Source organism: Zonotrichia albicollis, chromosome 15 (genome assembly GCF_047830755.1).
Source record: "Zonotrichia albicollis isolate bZonAlb1 chromosome 15, bZonAlb1.hap1, whole genome shotgun sequence".
NCBI lineage: Eukaryota > Metazoa > Chordata > Aves > Passeriformes > Passerellidae > Zonotrichia > Zonotrichia albicollis.
This window is the reverse complement of record NC_133833.1, coordinates 7,026,014-7,046,121: the sequence shown is the minus strand read 5'-3', so window position 1 is coordinate 7,046,121 and position 20,108 is coordinate 7,026,014. Positions and strand designations below refer to the sequence as shown.

Below are 20,108 nucleotides of genomic sequence, written 5' to 3'. Positions count from 1 at the left end.
ACTCTGCCCCAGCTCAGCCACGTGGCCCCTGAGCTGGGCTCAGTCAGCAATCCCCTCAGGAAGCAGGTTGTTTTCATGGCAGACAGCCATGGCCAAAATACCCAGTGCTGAGAATTCCACCCTTACAGCTCCTCTGCTACAAAAGAGGAGGACACTTTTATCACTGTAGAAAGGACCTCAGGTTCTTAACCCTTCAGGACAAACAGTTCCTTATCATGGGTAACCAAAATACTATGGCCACTGACTGCATGGAAGCAGATTTTGTATTAGTTCAGGGGAAGGTGCAGTGCTCAAAAAGCTGTAACAATGTTGCTTACAAAATCACATCTTTAAGCAGGATGTTTGACAAGTTACATTTATTGAAACATGGTTGCAGTAAGCTGCCCAGTCCACGGATGCCTACAGGAAAGTACAGAATCAACCCTCATCTCCCCAGCAGTTTTAGGGCCCAGCCATGCAGTGCTTTGAACCAACACCCACTGGGCACCCCCAGCAGCAGGGGGGATTGCCTCAGCTCCCCCCCAGCTGTCACTGTTACAGTTTATGGGTCATTTGAGCCACTGTGTGGCAGCTGCAGGGCAAGGGCACAACAGTCAGAGGACATGGGTGCAAGTGTGGTTACAAGAAGCAGGAGGTCAAGAAGGAGTGAGTTCCAGTTTTTAAAAGGAAGATTTATTTAACAAGTTTCACTTAGCGCAATACACCTAAAAAGGAAATCACAATACAATGAAAGATTAAATCAAGGCCTCAGAATTTTATACGAACACCAAGACCAAAATCCTAAAGTAGCCGTATTGCGTCTCAACATGTTTCCCCCATTAACTTAAAAAAAAAAAAGCTTTAACATGCCTTACAGGATATTAAAAGAAATAAACTAGAACTAACATGCCAAATGTTCACTTTGATTTTCAGACACAGCTCCTATATTGGTTCTTTACAAAAAAGCATGTCTCTTTCAACATGTATTCAAAACAGTGTTGGATGTAATATGGTATAAGAGCAACATTTAACATAATTCAAACAGCTTTAACCTAAATACGCTTACTGCTTAAATACACTCCTACAACAAAACTAACTTGAGAAACGCTTCAAATTGTTTAACAGTTATAGTCTTTACTTGGTTATTACATCCTAGATGAATGTTCATTTCTGTATGTTCAAAAATACTGCACCTGAAAGGTTTTAAAACAATCCTGAATTCACTTACAGTAAAGCATAAATCACAAGCTCGTATTGCAAAACTGTTAAACTTAGTTTTTTGTTTTTTTGTTTTTTAAAAAAGATGTGACCAAAAGTCAGCGATTGGTTACATTCCCCAGCCACCACTCATGTTGGACATGTTGGACATGCCGCCCATGCCGTTCACTCCCATGGATGCGCGGTTCCCACTGCTGTAGTAGCTGCTGTTCATGGCGCCCTGGCTCCCGGGGTCTGAGGGGGAAACCGACAGCAGGTTCACAGCTGCCTCAGGCCGACTCGAAGCATCCTTGCCCCAACGCCTGTCCTTGCTGGGCCACCTCGTAAATACCGTCTACCGTGCCCAACGCTGCAAAGTGTCAGTTTACAGCTCCGTACCCAAAGCCAGTTACCGGATGTTCAACGACAGCACGAGCTCTGCATCACCCCCTTCCCAAGCCAGAGCTTTACCACTGCTCTGGGGGAATAGGGAGGACCCAGCCTCCCATGACCCCCTCCCCCATTTGTACTGTGTTTAAATAATAAACAAAGCTGGTCTCCAGCTTTTGGGTTAAGAAAAGTGATCAGAGCAATGCAAGTCTGAGACTGGCATTTCCTGCCCCTTCCAGAATAGTTTCCCACATTTCCCCCCCACAGGTCCCCATTGCAGCTTTGAATCGATCCCCCCATTCCCCAAAATTCACAGCAGCCACACCTTTAACTTTCAGAGCCTGTGCTGCCCAGGTTATATCACAACCCTTTAACACCAGTGAAGGGCATGTTAAGCCAGCTGCACCTGGCCCAATGGAAAGCAGCAAAGAAATGCTCTTACCATAGCCACTCATGCTGCTTTGACCTCCATATCCTCCTCCATAGCCCCCACTCAGCTGCTGGTTGCCTGGAGCACCATAACTGGATTGGCTCCCTTTAAGTTAAGGGTAAAAACATTAAGAACTTGCCGGTCAAGATCTGCTCATCTTTAACAAACCCAGCCCTCACCCAACCAACAGCCCCTGCACTCTGGCACTACCTTGCTCACACCAAGGGAAGTTTAACATGCTCAAGGAAAGTGATGGGGTTTCTAAAGACATCCCTGCAATCAAGCAGCAACAAGAACTTTAGAAATTACTTTTACAATTTCTGTGGACTATACTAAACAGGATCAATCTGCACTGTAACACACCCCAAAAAACTTAAGCTTGGCTATAAGGGACCTCACACTGAGTGCTGGCCTTCCAGAAGCACAGAAGTTCATTAACTGGAGTCACTCATGTGTACATGGTCCTGACAGACTTATTCCTGCCCCAGACTGATTGTGCATCACATCACAGCAGTCGTGTGGCTCACACACAGATACCTCTGTTTAAACAAACTGCTCTTAACCTCATCACTTGCCTAACACCCCTTTCTGTAGTTTAAATATCAGCATTAGAACTATAAACATTTTGTACACAAATACTATAAAAGCAGCAGTGCATCCACACCCCCCCACCCCAGCACCCTCGAGAGAACGGAGCCCCCCAGAAACCAACCCCACCTTCATCTCCGTAACCAGCCCAGCTGGGTGTCAGGAGGGTATCTGTCTTAGAGGCATAACAGCAACAGGCATTTAAGACTTGTGCTGCAAACACACATTTTAAATTTTTAAACAATTTTGGAGTTTGCCAGAGCAATTCAGACAATTTCTCCCAATTCCAAATATCTCTCTCTCACCACCAAGACTCAGCTTGAATGGCAGGTCACATGCCACAGATACATCCTCCATCACCGAACCATGTTCTGGTATCCCCCAATAGGGAAGGGGAAGGAGAATAAGGACAGGTATCTCCCCAATTCTGCACTACCACACTCCCAAAGCCACTCATCCCACAAGCACACCACACTCAGCACCACAAGTTTATTCAACCTATTAAAGCTCAAATGTATTCCCAAAAGGATTATATACCTGGCAATGTGCTAGTGTTCCAATCCTGGACTACCCCTTCCGACTCCTTGACTGTGTGATTAAGACAGAATGTTGAATTTCAGTTTTGATGCCAGGCACACAATAAAGCAGGAGCTGTACAAAACGAGCCAGCTTCCAAGTGCAGTGAGACAGTTACATACCCATTGCTCCCATCATCTGACTGCCATAGGCGCCACCAGTTCCTCCTGCTGTAGAATTCAGGAAGAGCTCTACATATCTGTGTTCTGCAAGAATAAAGTTCTCCCATGAGAGCATATCACACCAAACCAGGCAGCTTGTCTCACTGCAAGTGAAGCTGCAGTGGTATCTTTGGCATTCCAGTTGCAGCAGATGCACTACACCAGTGCTGGCAGCTCCCCAAAGCCACCTCTCTCGAGCAGTCAGACTTACGCATATTTGCTTTGTCTTTGGACATGGCAGCCACTGCGTCCTCGTGAGTAGCAAATTCAACGTCTGCCTCTCCGGTTACTCTGCCATCTGGTCCGATTTCAATGTGTACTCTTACAGGGTTCAGAGGTGAGAAGAACTACACACGGAACAGTCACACAGATTAAAACGCACCAATGCAACAGCTTGGGTTTACAACAAGCCATTTTCTCCAGAGGAACACTGCAGCTGCAGAGCAGCTGCTATGTCCCCACAAGGAGCCCGGGACCCAGAGCCATGCACGGGGGAGCAGCACATGTGGCACTCACGTTGTAGATGTCGTTCTCCGTGGCTCGGTAGGGCAGACCTCGCATGTGGACGCAGTGGCCGGTCGTGCTCTGGAAGGTGGACGATCCGTCGCCGTACCTGTGGTCCGACATCCCTGCGGAGAAAAGAGTCCATTCTAGGTCTTTCAGATGTATTTTAGTTTCTTTTGGGACATGTCGTAAGTTCAGTTACTGTTCCTATTAGAGATCCTTACCTCTTCCAAATCTATCAGAACCAAACCCATAGCCATCATTATACCCATTGTAGTCATCATAACCTCCATAACCTAGAAACAGATTGGACATGTTCATTTCAACTACACAAAGTTTCAAATAAACTTTCATTTCGACTACAGAAAGATCCAAATACACAGTACACACTGCAAACAACGACTACTACAACATTTCATTTCTTCTACAAGAATTAAGGCCAAGGACACATACACAGCTGGGGAGACACTACCAGGTCCAAGAGTTGCTGCTTTTCAAAGGAGCAGCTCCCTGGGCCCCCGGGCACTTACCTCCTCCGTAGGCTCCACGCCTCATTCTCTCCAAGCTACTTCCTCTACCCAGACTGTTGTACCCGCGCGTCAGGCCGGGCCTGTCATACGGACCCGGTCTCTGCATGGCCAGCAGCTTGCGGGGAGGGTCGTAGTGAGTGCGCACCTCTGCTCGGCTGCTCTTGAAGATCTCAATGTACCTACGAGCGTTTGCACAGGGACAAGTCAGTCTTTGGTTCCTTCCACAAACACCTCACAACTTCACATTACAACAAGCCATTTAGTCATAGCCTTGACACTGGCAGTTAATTTTAAGCCAGGTTTCTTTACGTTATGTAGGCAATGACTTTCTATTATTAGCACTACATTACATTTAAATCAGTGTATTTTCAAGAAATTAAAATTACTGAAGGGTTTATGTGCTCCTCATACTTTGCAGTATCCCAGCCTTAAGGGTGGGGGAGCAATACTGATTCCCCACCCACCTCCCCCCAATTTAAAATGTTAGTCAAACAATGTAGGAGGGACCAGTGTCCACTCAACTCAGCACTGTTGCTCAAGGCAACAGAAACAGAGGGTTAAAAACCCGATCTCCACCAAGAGTTTAACCCATCAGGATGCCAGAAAAAGCTCTGCATGTACTACTGAACCCAGCCTATGCTTCAGTGATTCAGCGTAGGCAAAAGGTGCATGCTTCAATGATAAATAGTCACAAGTAAAATTGAATAAAAACCCTTTGTGACAATTTCTTGAAAGCTATGCTTATTACATTGAAGATTAATACAAGTAAGTAAATTTGTTACATTTCAACTTATAAAACAAGTTTAGAAAGTATCACATTTTCTTATGGTAGTAAGAATACTGTGCATGTCTTTAGAGCTAAAGGCAGAATTTGTGCTATTTGAGAAGTTAAAGCCATAGTCTCTCAACTTTGTCATTTCCAAGCTATAGTTTTGAATGTCTTATTACTCAATTTTCCAAAGCACATTTTAGTTTAGTCCAATTTTATCTTGTATTTGAGTAGATCTAAACAGTCTGTGCCACACACACTGCAGCAATCAATATCTTTACTCATCACCAAGTCAGAGACCACAATTACTATTTTGATTTGGGTGTTAACGCTTTCAGAAGAGAGAATATGGATTTAATGGTTTACCATAAGAAAAGTGACAGAGCCAACCAACCATCCATCCCCACCTGTGCCCTATTCTTTCCTTGTGTTTCTTTAGAGCCTTTTCAGCTATTTCCTGTGAAGCAAACTGCACGAAGGCCTCCCCCGTACTCCTCCCCTGGAAGTCCACCGGCAATGTTATCCCATTTGGCACGATTTCCAACCCTTCAACCCAAGGACAAATAACCCCAGTAGGGGGGCAATATTAACATCACAAGCCCAGTCATGAGTTTTTTCTTATAGCTTTAAAAACACCAGAATTCAAACACTTTTAAGAGAATGGTATGTTGATTCTAGAACACCAGAATAAAAAAAGGCACTTCAACAAAGAGCTCCACGATCACATACCATTCAGTTCAGGTTCTTAACCCACCCTGCAGAGCTCAGAAATGCTCTGAGGGTCAGGGACAGCCCCTCAGAGAAGGCATCTAATGCAGGGTGAGTTAAGAACTTCACACATCATTACAAACCTCGGCAATTCTGTGAAAGTATTTAAGATGAACTTTTTAAGAGAACTTAAATTCAAACACAGCAAGTTAAACAGCTTTATACAGAACAAGTAATTTTACTAGAAGTCATGTAAAATAATTAGTCTTATGCAAATATCAAGTTTCATCAATTTTTTTATCTTTAAGAGTGCTTAATTAAGAAAAAAATCATGAAGTAATTTTAAAGTATTAGTTCCTGAACAGAAGAGACACATTTTGTACATTAAGCACATAAACAACTTAAAAAACTTGAATTACTTCACCATGTAAGAAAAGAACAGCTTAAAATGTACATGCTTAGAAATTACTCTTGTTCATATCACCAATTCAAAAAAGAAAAAAAAAAAAAAAAACAAGTTCTGAGATTGTAAACCTGGAAATGTTTCTACTGTATTTTAAAGCAAAACAACAAGCTTCATCATATCTTGTAACAGCAAAGCATTTAGAAATCTAGTATTTTTGAAAATAGTAACAAATGAAATCCTAAACAAACAACAGATTCCATTCTTAGACATTTTAATAGTCTAATTCCAGTTTGTAAACATAAAACAGCTGCAAAGAAAGTAAAAATTAGTCAAAACAAGGCATTATCTCTTCATCCATAAAAACTTTGAGCTAGGCAACATCAAGGGTCTGGTGGGTTTTTTATCCCCATAGGAAGAGAAAGGGGCAAATCTGTAGATCTCTATTTGGGTAGAGGTCAGCAGGTTTTCTCTGCATTTCATTCAATACTAACTCTATATTGGGAAGAGGTCATGGGCCCTTTACTGAGAACCTGGCTCCTCACACAGGGCCCAGTGGTGAGTGTGATCTACATCCTTCACCAACCAGGGCCAATCATCCCAGGCCAGGGGTGGAAGCAGCCTCCCACATGAACTGTTCAGCTTTATTTGGAAAGCAAGATACTTTTCTATAATCCTTTCTTGGAACAGCATGTCCCACCAAGTATAAACTCAAGCACCTTTTTTTGGCATTCTCTAAATTATTTACTTTATCAAGTATTTTAGGAAGTGATCCAAAGGGTTCTTCATGCCCAGAAAACTAATGAAGAATTGCTTTATTTATTTTTAATACCCATGATAATACTGTTGGATGTACTACTGGGCAATCCATGCCTGTTTGGTTTGTTGGGGTACTTTTAGCATAAACCAATAGTGCTATAGCTACTACTTTTATCCCACATACCTGAAAAAAACTGTACAATTTCTTCTTTACTACAGCCAAATGGGAGTCCTCTAAGACGTACAAAACCATCATTAGCTGTATCAGGGCTGTTGGGACCAGTATGCTTCAGAACCCAATCCATTTCAACGTTGTTTGACTTGAAAACTGTAAAAGGCACTTAGAATTAATGCATTCTGGAGTAAGGTAAAGGTTTTAAAGTTATTTGCCTTGAAACTAGTCAACTTATGATATGCAAGTCCATTTGTCCTTTCACATGCATTTTAGAGAGACAAAAAATGCAATTAACCAAAAACCCATCAAGCACAAACACAGTGTAGTCAGTTACTAGACCAACTGAGTCAAACCTTCAACGTATCTGTGTCCCATTGTTTCTCTGTCTTTTTTCAGGGCCAATTTCACATCCTCCTCTGACTCAAGTTCAGCAAATGCTTCTCCACTTGGTCTGCCCTCCCTGGTGTAGATGAAACGGATACCCAGAGCCCCGTTCAGAATTTTGCAATCTGAAAATCAAACAGAAAGGTCAGAATTACTTTAATTACTACAGGAACAGTGTTACTTTCGAAGTTTCAGAGAGCCTAAAACCAAAAATGTACTGAGTATCAATTATATCATAACAACAAAACCAGCACCATTTCTGTTGCAATGCAACTTTAAAATGACCAATTAAAGAAGACACTAACTAAAGTTCCCATTCTAGTCAAACCTGCAGATAAATGATAATTGCAAATTAACTATTTCCAAAGCTCTTCTGCCTCAAGGTGAACACGCTATCTGCTTTTGATCTTAACTCTTATTAGCCTGAAATAAGGAACAGTAAAAATCAGTCTAAGGATAATAAACTAAATCAGAACAAAATCAAATACATCAAATTCCAGAAGCAGTTTTAAAAGGTCCAGTCACTGCAGAAAGCATGTATTTATCACCACTATTTATTACTGCAGAATACTATTTATCTGGGGAAGCATACACACACTGAACACTCGTATTGTCCCAATAACATGAGTCTGCTGGGATTTAGCTTTATAATTCTTACTTCAGGTTGAACTTTCTTTAAAACTGAACCTTCTCTCTCCTGGTTACTCAAGCAGCAAAGGCAGTTGTGGCTATCCCAGCAACTCAAACGAAGCCCCTTAATAATGAGTTCCTGCTAGCATTAACATGGCTTTGCACCCCAGGTTCTGGCTGAAGCACTTGTTGCATAACAAACTGCACTGGCTACTGAATGCCTCCTGCAAGTGCTCACTACAGCATTACCACAGTGTCTCTGGGAGTGACACAGAATTGACAGCAGAGCCCGACCCCTCTCCCACAGCCCCACTTACCGGAGAAGAATCTCTGCACCTCCTCGGTGGAGCAAGACCAAGGCAGCCCCCGGACTTTCACCACGTATCCCTCGCTGCTCTCTGTGTTAAGCATCACATTGGGGGTAAGGCTCTGCTCTGTCTCTGCTTCTGTGGTTGCTGGAAAGACCAGAATGGGCCCTTTGAGATGCTGCTCAGCACGGCCGCCACCCGCACCCCCTCAGAGCGCCCGGCGGCCCCCCTGGCCTGTGTCCCGGCCCTCCCTGATCCTCCTCTGCCTCGGCCGCTGCCGCCTCACACACACGGCGCCGCTCCCGCCCCCGGCCCGCGCCCTGCCCCTTCCCCGCACGCACACATGGTGGGGCTCCGCGCTGGTTCTAGGGCTCCGAGCCTGATCCACTGTCCGGAGAGCGCCTAGTCCCGGTCAGGCGGCAGCGAGCGGGCGAGCCTGCAGCGAGAGCGCGCTAGGAAATGGCGGCGGGTGCTCCCGCTTCCGCTGGGCCGGGCCTTCCTCCGCACAAAGAGCGCGGTCCCAGACGCCGCCCTGGCAGGCCCGCGGCCCCCGACGATGGCGCAGCGCCCGTGCCCGGTTCGCAGGGAGGGCCGTGTAACCAGAGGGCACCGAGAACCGCGAGCCTCCGCCGAGCACGGGACCGGCCGCAGCGTGGCCGGGGTGGGTGCGGGGCGCATGTGCCCCGGTGGGCCCGGCCCCACCCCCGGGACCCGCGCGCCGCCTGTGCGCACGCGCCGCCCGCCCGCCGCGCCGAACAAAGCCCCGGCCCCGCGCGCCCTGGGCGCCGCTCGCCGCACTGCGCGTGCCCCGCGCGCTGCCGCCCCCGCCCCGGCCCGCCGCGGCTCCCGCGTGGCGCGGACAGCGGAGCGCTCTGGCTGCGCACACCGGTGCGCGAACTGGCACTTACCAGCTTCAAAGGCTGACGCTACCCCACGTGAAACAATCTGCTCGCTTCGGTCACTGAAGCCTGGTGTGTTTGGAGGAGATGGGGAAAGAAGAGACAATGGGTCACAATTATATAAAAGAACGGAAAAGTTAATTCCCTCCCATTTCCTCCAAACACACCAGACCTAGCTAAATTTCACCTTGTATTACCAAGGAGGAAGGAGGAAATTGGAATAACTCATCTAAGAATCCTTCATCCCCTTTCCCCTTGGATAACCAGCTCATGTTTCAACTAGCCTGCACAGTTGATAGAGGACCCCTGCCTAGAGTTAAGCAGGCTCCTGGAGCCCCGACATTGGTATCTGGAGCCCAGAAGCTGCTCTGAGTAGTCTCCGGATGAAAGCCATTCATGCACGAGTGTTTCTTCTCCCGTCAGTACCAAAACAGACTGTGAGCCTACATTGCCTCACCTCTTATTACATGTTCTGGACTACTAACAACCACCCCACCCCCACAGCTGGAGGCTTTTAAATTTTTTAAGTGCATGCTCAAGTTTACGTAAGTAAATCAAACAACATGGCGAACTCGTTTACAGAAATGCAAATTAGATCAGTAAGTGGAACCGCGCTACAGTCACTTCCTGCTCAAAGGTCTCTTCTCCATTTCACTCGCCGAACGCCCATTTTGTAACACCGCGGCGGCGGGAGCTGGGCAGGAGAGGCGGGGGAGGGGGCAGCGCCTCCGCCTCTTCCCGGGGAGGACTGGCGGGAAGCGGCCATCCCGCCCACCCGCCTGGCGGGACGCTTAAAGTGCGCTGGAGCAGCCGGGAACCCCTTGAGTTCCCGCTCGGCACCGCCATGTCTACCCCCGCCAAGCGGCACTGCCAGAGCCCCGCCGGCTCCCTCGAATCCAGCTTCCAGAAGCGCCTCAGGAAGATTTCCATCGAGGGGAACATCGGTGAGCTCGGCGGAGAGGGTGCGGGGGGCGGCTCGGGGTGGTAGGGGAGTCTGGGGGAAGGTGGGGGGTGTCAGGCCGGGAGCACCCAAGGGGTTGGGACGCCGGGGGAGACAAAGAGAGAGAGGGGTGGCTGCGGCGCTTGTACCCCCGGCTCTGCGGGCAGAGTCGCACCGGGACATGAAGCCGGAGCGAGGCTGGGGCGGATGGGGAGCTCCCCGAACAGGGTGCCCCGTCAGTGACACCGAGGCGCGGGGCGGGCTCGGGAGCACAAAGCCCCGGTGTCCCCCCGGCCCGGCCTGCAGCGCTCGTACGCTCCCGCCCGCGCCAAGTCCCAGCGCCTGCGCGGCCGCTCCCTCGCTCTCCCCGCTAAGCTCCGCCCGCCACAGCAGCTCTAAAATGTCGGCTGCTCCTCGGCCGCCCTTATCACCCGCCCGGCCGGGCGCGGCCCCTCTGGCGAGAAAGATTAGCGCAGTTCGCTCCGCGGCGGACCTGGCCGGCCCCGCGCCCCAACAAATGCTAGCAACCCTCAAACTGCCCCAGTCCGTCAGCAGCAGCAGAGCTATCAACCCCCAGCCCTTTGTGAACTGCTCTAATCTTCCGCAGCTGCGGGGAAGTCAACGTTTGTCAGGCTGCTGGAGAAACACAGCGATGAGTGGGAGATCATCCCCGAGCCCATCGCTAAGTGGTGCAACATCCAGACAGCCGAGGATGAGTATAAGGTAGGTGCGCTGGATTTGGGCCGGAAGAAACTGCAGGGAGCTCCTCAGCCAGGGAGTTATGCCAGAATCCAGCTATACTTAGTCTGCAGCAGCCAGAGTCATCCCCACTATCATACCACAGTTGGTCAGGCACTCAAATGGTAAAGGCAAGATACTACTGAACGTATATTCCAAACCACATACCCTACTCCACGGGAATCACACTAAAATCTGGAAACTGCTCAAAGACACTGTCATGAAAACCACCATCACCTGAGGAAAGTCTCTTAGATCCCAATGCCTAAGCATTTTCTTGGTAATAAAAAGAAAGCCATGAATTCTTACTTAAACATATCAGAATTCTGGATTGAGAAAAGCAGTAGGTTCATATTAACTTTTTGCTCTTGCCTTTTAGGAACTTTCAACATCTCAGAAGAGTGGAGGAAACTTACTTCAAATGCTGTATGACAAACCCTCAAGATGGGCTTACACATTTCAGACTTATGCCTGCTTGAGCCGAGTAAAAGCCCAATTAAAACCTCTCTCAGCCAAGCTGTACGAAGCAGAACATCCAGTGCAATTTTTTGAAAGATCTGTGTACAGTGACAGGTAATTACAGCATGGCAAGAACTCAAAATAACAATTTCCAGGTCTTTTAAAGACATGGAGCTGAGGAAACACTTGATATTTAAACTAATACCTGCAAGGGGGAAGCAGGCTTGATTAAGGCTTTTTTTTCAATACCATCATTCTGTTCTGCCGACAGTGTTTTAGTAGCTCACTTTTGTCATTCCTGGCATAAGAGTGATTTCTTTCATTGCAGATACGTGTTTGCTTCTAACCTGTTCGAGTCTGGAAGTATTAATGAAACAGAGTGGTCTATTTATCAGGACTGGCACACATGGCTTTTGAATCAGTTTCAATCAGATATAGAACTGGATGGCATGATCTATCTCAGAACCACACCTCAGGTATGCTCACTAAAATGGAGATTTCTCAGTTCCAGTTTCATCTTCCACAGGCTTAAGAGGGTACAAAAAAGTTATTCTAGATTTAACTCGTTTATGTTCAGCCAACCATTTAAAATTAATGCTCACTAATGTCTAGCATTAGTCCTTCCAAATTAAGGGCCACTTGATCCGTTTAGCTGCTTTAACCTACAACACATGATTAATGACCAGGTTTATATTTTTTTTCCCCAGAAATGCATGGAAAGGCTACAGATGAGGGGCAGAAAAGAGGAGCAAGGAATCGAGCTTGAGTATTTGGAAAACCTCCACTATAAACATGAAACCTGGCTTCATGAAAGGACTATGAGGTAGGAACCCATTTTCTGTAGCAAGTTTCAACTTGCAGGCAAGGCTCTTTCCTACCTTAAAGCTTTAGTTTTATCGAGTTTACTGCAAGTCTAGTTTCACTCAGGCAGTTGGATACACTCATATTTATTCACACTTCAGGTTCCAAGGGATGAAACTCAATCTAATTTGAAACCTTTGTTAAGCATTAGCTTCAACTAGAAAGCTTCCTTGTAACTCTGGCAAGGATATGGATTTTGCTAATTGGAAAGACTCAGGAATAAGACACTGAAAATGGTGGTATGGGGCCAATCACATACATTTCTCAACGTGCAGTTTCTGTTGCAATGTAAGAGGCAAACAAGGCCCCAATACCTTTAAACTAGCAGGACTGCATTTCAACAAAGTTTAAATATTAATCCTAACTTAAATTTAAACCATAATCAGAAAGGCTTTTGGGAGAGCTGTTACACACAAGAAGCCTAATTAGCAACTGAGTGATCTCTATACACCTTCTCTTAAGCTCCTTATTGACTCTTACTGGCTTTCCCATCTAAAGAATCTGAACATGAAAACAGACCCTACATTTTTCCCTAGAGGAGTCCAAAATATTCTACTGAAGGGGAAGCACTACAATTCCAGGAAAAGTACATTATCAGTTTGATCTACTTGCTGAAGTTTCACCTAGGATGATCCAAATGCTTAGGAGACAGAAGGCAGTGCACAGTGTGCAATTTTGGGAATGTTTACATTGTGTACTCACTCCAAACTCAGTAAGGAAGCACTTCCTGCGTCTGGAATAGGAACTGAAGTGTGCAAGCACAAGTTAGAATGTTGCTCAGCACACGTACTGCGTTTTAGAAATGCCTTCCACACTCACAAAGACAAAACTACTGCTCCCATCTGTTCCTAAACTGAAGCCAAAATGGTTTTGCTTATGTCCAAGACGTTATAAATACCAGTCTTATAACCTGTTAAAGAGGTCATCCTCGTGAAAGGACGCTTTAAAACTGCATCTTCGTAAGTGGATTAAATGGGGGAGACACAGGGCAAGGGAGATTTTGAAAAAAATACTTCATCTTACAATTACAAAATCAGTTCCTGGTTATTGATTCCATTACAAGAATGTGATAAAGGAAATTAAGGTTAAAAATATCCCCCCTCTAACTTGTACATTACTAAGAGTCTAGATTTGTGAAATATATTAAGAGCAATTAAGGACAAACTTGGCATAAGCTTTATATTTAAGTTAGGAGCACCAGCTTAAACATTTCAGATGCTTGTGGTAACCAAGAGCAAGGGTCTTGAATGCAGAGTATTTTATGTCATTTTACTCAAACTATGTTTTTCCATTTAACAGAGTTGATTTTGAGAACATTAAGGAGATTCCTATTCTAGTTTTGGATGTTAATGAAGATTTTAAGAACGACAAGATTAAACAAGAGTACCTGATTGATAAAGTAAGTATGAAGTATTAGGGGGTTTATATCTGCTCTTCTGCAGTTATCATGCACACAGTGCCACTAAACAGTGGGGAGAGTAAACAACCATTTGAGGAGACAAGGAGGGAACAGAGAGCCAAAACGGTGTTTACCAATTCCTAAGAAAGGCAAGACTTATTCTGGTGGAGTTGTTCGGCTAGTTCACGGAAAAAAAAAACTCCACCTAATACTTACAAGCATGAGGAAGTGCTCTCCTAGGAAACCCCTATAAACCATTTTCTTCATCTTGTTCTGGGTCATCAGCTTAAGATTACTGAAGAATGACTCCTTTAAGACAAGACTAATTCCCTCAATTTAACAGCTCTTAATAAATTGGGGAGCCCAATGATGAATTGTGGAGGTATTTGTCATTACATCCTCATGGAAACCAGCAATTAATGGCTTAATTTTAAGCAGACAGTCAGACTTGCCATCTACCTTGCCCCTCTGAAAGGCCACACGCATTTCAGTTCATGAATTAAATACAGGGGCAAAACATCACTGGAAAACCGTAGTAACAGACAATTTCTTCCCAAATGAAGGGAAAAGCCTGGTACTTTTAATGCCTCAAATAATACATATGCTTTTTTTTTTAATAGGTCAAGTCATTTCTGACTTCTTTAGAAGATGAAAATTAATTCCAATAACAAGTCCATGAAGTGCACTCAACAATCTGTGTTTAAAAATTTACTTAAAACAAATGCATTAACTGTATAGCTGATTTTAAAGCAAGCCTGAAATGTAATAACATGATTTGGGGTTTATTTTTATCCTTGTCTGAGCAGTGTGTTTTGCTAAATCTTTTTCTATAGCTGAAAAGAACAAATATGGGGTGTTTTGATATTGATTTTTTTCTTTTATATTCTCTGCTGTTTAATAAAGATTTTAAAGTGATATTGCCTCTCGAGTGACTGTCCCCACGGGGGAGCTCAGCGAGAGGCCGACACCCAGTAAACAGATAGCAGGCACTGAGCAGGGCTGTTTTGCAATAACTGGCACGGGTTCACCATTTTAAGACGAGACTGTTATGGCGTCCAGAAACCTTTACTTTCAACTTCTGCTTTACTGAGTGGCCGTTTCCACCGGATTTACGCTACTTAAGGCTGGACGTTAGACCTGTAACAAACTGTAATTTACGCTTATCTCGTTGGCGATCTCACGCCCACCCCCCCAGCACGGGGAGGGAGCCGCGGGCGCGGCAGCGGCGGTGGAGGCGGGACAGCGACCCCGGAGAGCCCCCGCGGCCCCGCCCGACACGACGCACGCGGCCGGGGGGGTTGAGCGGCGCACGCGGCCGGGCCCGTCCCCGCCGCCCCCCTCCCTCCCTCCCCCAGCGCCATCGTGAGGCCTCCGCGGCACCGGGCCCGGCCTGGCGGCACCACGAGGGCCCGATCGCCTTTTCCCCCATCCCCCCCTTCCCTCCCGCCACCCCATTCCCTCCCGCCGTCGCTGGGCCTTACCCAAGCCGGGGATCTCGCCCTCGGTCTCCTCGGTGTGACAAGGGTCCATCTTGGCCGCGCCTTCCCCTCAAGGGCCGCAAGAAGAACAAAGCTGGGCGGGGGCGCTCAGGCGCTGCGCGAACAGAAACAAAAGCTCAGCGGCGGCCGAAGGGGCGCTTGGAAAAGGTGGATCGGGGCTCCGCGGGGGGTTTCTCGGTGCTCCCGCGGGGATGGGCCGCGATACAGCCGCCGGTATTCCCGGTACCGCCCGCTCGCTCCGTCTGCGCAGCGCCCGTTCCGCGCCTATAAATGGCCGCCGGCCGCGCAGCGCCGCGCGCTGACGTCACGCGCCGCCCGCCCCCGCCAGCCAATGGCTGCGTGACAAATTGAACGCAGCCAGTCACGTCCGGCCCCCCGCGCGCGCGGTGGAGGGGGGGGGAGAGGATAATGGAGGGGGGAGCGCGCGACCGCCCCGGGGGTCCCGCGAGCCCCTGTGCCCCCCGCGCTCGCCGGGGGACCTGGGTTCGAGTCCCCAGGGAACCACGTTCGAGTCTCTGTCGCCGGCCTCGGCTACGGTTCGAGTCCCGCCCCCGCCCGTTCCGCTCCCCGGTTTTAGAACATGGCGGCCGCCTTGTCTCTTCCCCCCACGCCCGCCCCGGCGCCCCCACTCGTCCCCGTTGCCCCGGCACCCCCGCTCACGGCGAGCTGCAGCCGCGGGGCTCCGGCAGCGATCGGCGGCTCCGCGCACTGCAGCACCGCCCGCCGCCGGTGTCAGCAGGGCTCGGCTCCGCCTCCCGCCGCGGCGGGGGCCGGGCACGGTGGGGCCTGCGCGGGCCTGGCTGGGGAAGGCCTTGAGAGCTCCCCCGCACGTTCGAGGGCGCCGTGTGGCGGCCCCGGCCGAGCAGCCCCCTCAGACGCTGCTGGGGCTGTTCGGGTTTGGCGCAGGAGGTTCCTGGGCCGGAGCTGCCCCTGGAACCCCCGAGTGGGCGCTGGGAGTTCTCACATGCCCTCTGTCCCCTCAGACCGCGCTCTCCCGAGCAGACCCACCGTCTCCACAACAAATCGCGAGTGAAGCGGGTTCAGGTTAAAATAGCTGCAAGGGAGCGTTGCTGTGGGATTGAACAGATAAGAGGTGACCTTAGGACTGTGGAGGTGTGGCACCGACTCCAGCTTTGTTTCTGGCCGAGTGCTAGTGTAAAGCAAATCCCTTTGCTAATCCCCGTTGAGGCCTTTGCGTTTCTAGCAGTGAGATAATGATAATTTTTGGCTTTTTATAGTATGCATTAATGTTCATACACTGAGGTACGTTTCTTATGTGTCATTTTATTAGTCCTGATTGGTATTTTTAGTCCCCATTACTGCATTTGAAAAAGGACAGAAAATGGGTTTTCTGTTGTTTATGCATCATGATCCACGTGATTAAATGGCTTTAAAGAGAGCTGTAATGGCTGTTCTTTTGCTATCTAATTTACAGTGAGAAATGAAGCCTGATTTGCCTAATATTTTCTTGGTCTTATGTTTATTTTGTTAAACAGAATTCTGATGTAAGACCTGTCTTTAGAGGTCTCTTAGGAAATTAAAATTATCCTGTGTTCACACTGACAAGAAGTTCTACATATCCTTCCAGTGTTAGAAGAAAGGTCATATGACTTCTTTCTGCAAATATCTGCTACTAATCTTAGGCAAAAAACTCAGCCTGCCTTTGAGATAACCCACAGTGAGTTTGGTACAGCCACTTCCAAGGGAAGAACGTGACTGTGAGCACCAGGGGCAAGCAAAGACATAAATAGTTATCAGAAGAGCTTTGGTTAGCCAATGTATATGCTGGTTTGAAAGACAAAAATAATTAACAATTCAAATGGAATTACTGCTAACAGAGCAGCCCTTTTCCTCAGAGGCCCTGGCTGGTTAAGTGCTTTTGTACATGGGGGTGGTCTCATAGTGTGTGAGCACTAGCCCAGAGGGAGACAGGAGATAAAAATCTTCCTGAAAATATTGGTACAGTTTCTTCCTTCCAGGATTTCTTCTAGGACTCAGGCATCATGTTTACTTGGCTTTTGTTTTATGGTGTGAGCCTGACACCTACACCTTCCCCTCCAACAGACCCAGCTGAACCCCAGTGTGTCTGTCACAGCTCACACTGCAGCTCTGGGTACATGTTTTTTTCCTGAAAGGGCTTTGTTCTACTACAGAAGTTCACTGTTTCATTCCTGTGATGGGGAAAGGCCCAGACAGCAGGGGAGAGGAGCTGCTCTCATTTTCCCATTTGCATTCCCAGAAGGTTTTGCCCCATTTGAGTCAGCTGGGGCAGTGAGGGCTGAGCTCAGCCTGTTGGGTGTTGTAGTGCATTGGGTAGGAAATGGGCAAAGAGGTTGATGCCTTGTGAAGGCTGACCTAGAACAGAGACTAGAGAGAGTTAAAGAATAAAGTTGGTGTTTATTAGAAGGCCTCAATGGATACAGCTTGGGCAGTACAAAAGCCCAACCAAGATGACCCCAGAATGGTCACAAAATGGATGACCAGTCATGGAGTCTCACACTTTTATAAGTTCTGGTCCATTACCATATTGGAATTAATTGTCCAATTATATCTTTAGCTTATGAAGTCCCACCCTTCTTGTTTTTCTCTCTTCAGTGGACTGTTGTTTATGCTCTTTGGGCCTGAGATTTTGATCATTTGTCCTTGGTCCCCAGCTAGAGAAGGAATTGTTTTGTCTCCCTACTCTGCAAAGAGAGCTCACTATCCCCTAATATGAAGCTCAGAACTACACAGTAAAGCAGTACAGAATCTGAAAAATATAAAAGCTAAAACCTGGGGCATTAAGGTGGGCTCCAGAGTAGAAATCTGCCAGATAGTCACAGCCCCTATGCAACATCCCAAATTCCCTACAGGTTCATGGAGAGGAGCCCCAGTCCAGTCTGCAGAGAGATACATAAAACTGAGTACACATGTGGAGCGTTAAGCTGGACCGAAGTACAGATCTTGAAACTTGTTACCTGCACAAGAATTTTCTGTTTGATACCAGTCTCTCTTTGTGATCCTGTTTGCACTTTTTCCAGGGCAAGAAAATAATGAAGAAAATCTGCAGCTCTTGTTTGAGGGTTCTGTAGTCATCCAAGCATATGGAGACATTTTGTGTGTCTGAGAGTAAAGCAGATGCTCACTTCTGAGTAGATTTTGGAGATATTGTTGCAATGCAAAAAAATAATTGCTAACAATTCTTTCATGGATCAGCATTTGCCATTACAGGGAGAATTGACCAGAACTTAAATACCTGCTCTGAAGAGATGAGAGAGCTCAGTCCATCATCACTGTATATGCCTTCCCTTTCCTCCTTAGCTGTTACCCATTTCTTCTGCTGCTGCCATCACAGAGTCCATTTTTCATGTCTCAGCTACGTGCATTGCATGTTCCTCATGTTTGTATATAAGCACCTGTAATTCAGGATCTTATGATTAATCTACAAACCTGATTAACTCTCAGTAAACACTGCTGCAGCTGACTTGTTTTTCATGTGGACTCTGAAAACAGGGAATACATGGAAGTCTTATACTACTGGTGCTTTGTATGTTTCTCTGTGTGTGTGACCTCCAGTCAAAAGCCCTACCATCCAATCATAATCTTTCTGTATTCCCCATGCCTTTTGAAACAGCCTCAAGCTGTGACACTGTGATAAACAGAAGTGAAACAATGCTATTAAAAATGCATGATGTGTATTCTGCCATATTAGATAACGTGGCCTTGTTCAACATGCACTAATGCTGCCAGTTCACAGCTTTGCCAGTGCAGTCTCCCTCCCACATCTGATTTGGACAATTTAAGAGGATTTTTGGCTTCAATTCACCTTTCTTCCTTTTCACCTTTGTTTTTTACGTTTATTAATTTCTCTGAAAATGGTGGTCTGCAGCATGGACTGGATGTTGCTCATGTTTCCCAGCTTTCCTAAGCTGTAATTCACTAAGAAGCCAAACTGGAAAACAGTTGAGGAGGTTTATAAACACTGTTTTAGTGGAAAGCAGATACCCAAGTCCCTTGTTCTCTCTGAGGCCTCTGCTGCACTTTTAGAAGCTGTCACCCTTCCCTTTTGTGCCATCAGCTTATCCACAGCTTGTGCTCACCATCCTTTGCCACTGTGACAGTGAAAAGTTCTGCTCCCTCAATGTCTGCACCCTTTTAGGACTCAGAAAAGTTCACCAGCCTGGTTCTTCTCTGTCAGTGGAACCCAGGCCTGTCACCGTTTCAGTTTTGCAGCATTAGAATGATAGCAGTGGGCAGAACACCTGGATTTACCTCTGGAGCTGCCCCCCTGTGAGGGCAGGGCCAGCCGGGGTGAGGTGTCTCCCACAGCGTGCTGCAGCTCTCTGCCAGTCCTGCTGCCTGAGCTCTGTGGGCATGAGTCAGCTCTGGTCCAGGAGCCATCTGGCCGAGCAGCGCCGTGCTGAGCTCATCAGGCTGCTCCCGGGAAAGGTTTCTTCACTCAGGCAGAACATTCGCAGCACCTTGGCACTTCATCCGAGTGCTGCCAGGAGAGAGGTGGGAAGTGGCCATTCACGTAGCTCCAAGGTCTGCACTTCTTCACACCCTCCCAAATGGGGAACGAGCTGTAAAGCCGTAGATACTGGACAGAAGGGTGACTCAGTCCAATGTTGGGAGAGTGTGCTGTGGTACTCTATCAGGGCAGACAGAGTCCTGAGCTCTTGTTTTCCTGGCCAACTGCATTCATGAAATGGAGCCTATTTTAGCCACTCACCCATTGCATGCTCAGAAGCAGAGACCACAGCAGCTCACTGCTTTGACCTCACTGGAATGATGATCTCTGACTTTTAGCCCTGGAAGGCAATGTTGCCTTAGTAATTTGGGG

The 20,108-nt window shown here is 47.3% G+C and overlaps 2 protein-coding genes across 16 annotated transcripts; one reads left to right on the top strand and one right to left on the bottom strand.

Moving 5' to 3' along the window:
• Window positions 1–650: 650 nt before the first annotated feature.
• HNRNPH1 (heterogeneous nuclear ribonucleoprotein H1) lies at window positions 651–16,105 on the bottom strand. 14 transcript variants are annotated; one of them, XM_074552328.1, is made up of 17 exons: window positions 15,947–16,105; window positions 15,269–15,380; window positions 9,400–9,459; window positions 8,501–8,638; window positions 7,523–7,678; window positions 7,179–7,322; window positions 5,532–5,670; window positions 4,356–4,534; window positions 4,050–4,121; window positions 3,838–3,971; window positions 3,533–3,668; window positions 3,283–3,366; window positions 3,122–3,172; window positions 2,714–2,797; window positions 2,207–2,269; window positions 2,009–2,101; window positions 651–1,431 (listed from the first exon to the last, which is right to left on the bottom strand). In XM_074552328.1, the coding sequence occupies exons 2-17, from the start codon at window positions 15,315–15,317 to the stop codon at window positions 1,307–1,309; spliced, it is 1,707 nt and encodes a 568-aa protein (XP_074408429.1). In that variant the 5' UTR covers window positions 15,318–15,380; window positions 15,947–16,105; the 3' UTR covers window positions 651–1,306. The 14 variants fall into 14 exon arrangements, with proteins under 14 accessions (XP_074408429.1, XP_074408419.1, XP_074408415.1 ...); XM_074552318.1 differs by lacking the exon at window positions 2,207–2,269 and having other exon boundaries at window positions 651–1,546; XM_074552314.1 differs by lacking the exon at window positions 2,207–2,269.
• On the top strand, window positions 10,043–14,702 carry LOC102071164 (deoxycytidine kinase 2). Of its 2 annotated transcripts, XM_074552329.1 has the most exons (7): window positions 10,043–10,334; window positions 10,938–11,053; window positions 11,448–11,641; window positions 11,856–12,003; window positions 12,235–12,350; window positions 13,688–13,787; window positions 14,408–14,702. In XM_074552329.1, the coding sequence occupies exons 1-7, from the start codon at window positions 10,235–10,237 to the stop codon at window positions 14,444–14,446; spliced, it is 813 nt and encodes a 270-aa protein (XP_074408430.1). In that variant the 5' UTR covers window positions 10,043–10,234; the 3' UTR covers window positions 14,447–14,702. The 2 variants fall into 2 exon arrangements, with proteins under 2 accessions (XP_074408430.1, XP_074408431.1); XM_074552330.1 differs by lacking the exon at window positions 10,938–11,053 and having other exon boundaries at window positions 10,069–10,334.
• Window positions 16,106–20,108: the final 4,003 nt, after the last annotated feature.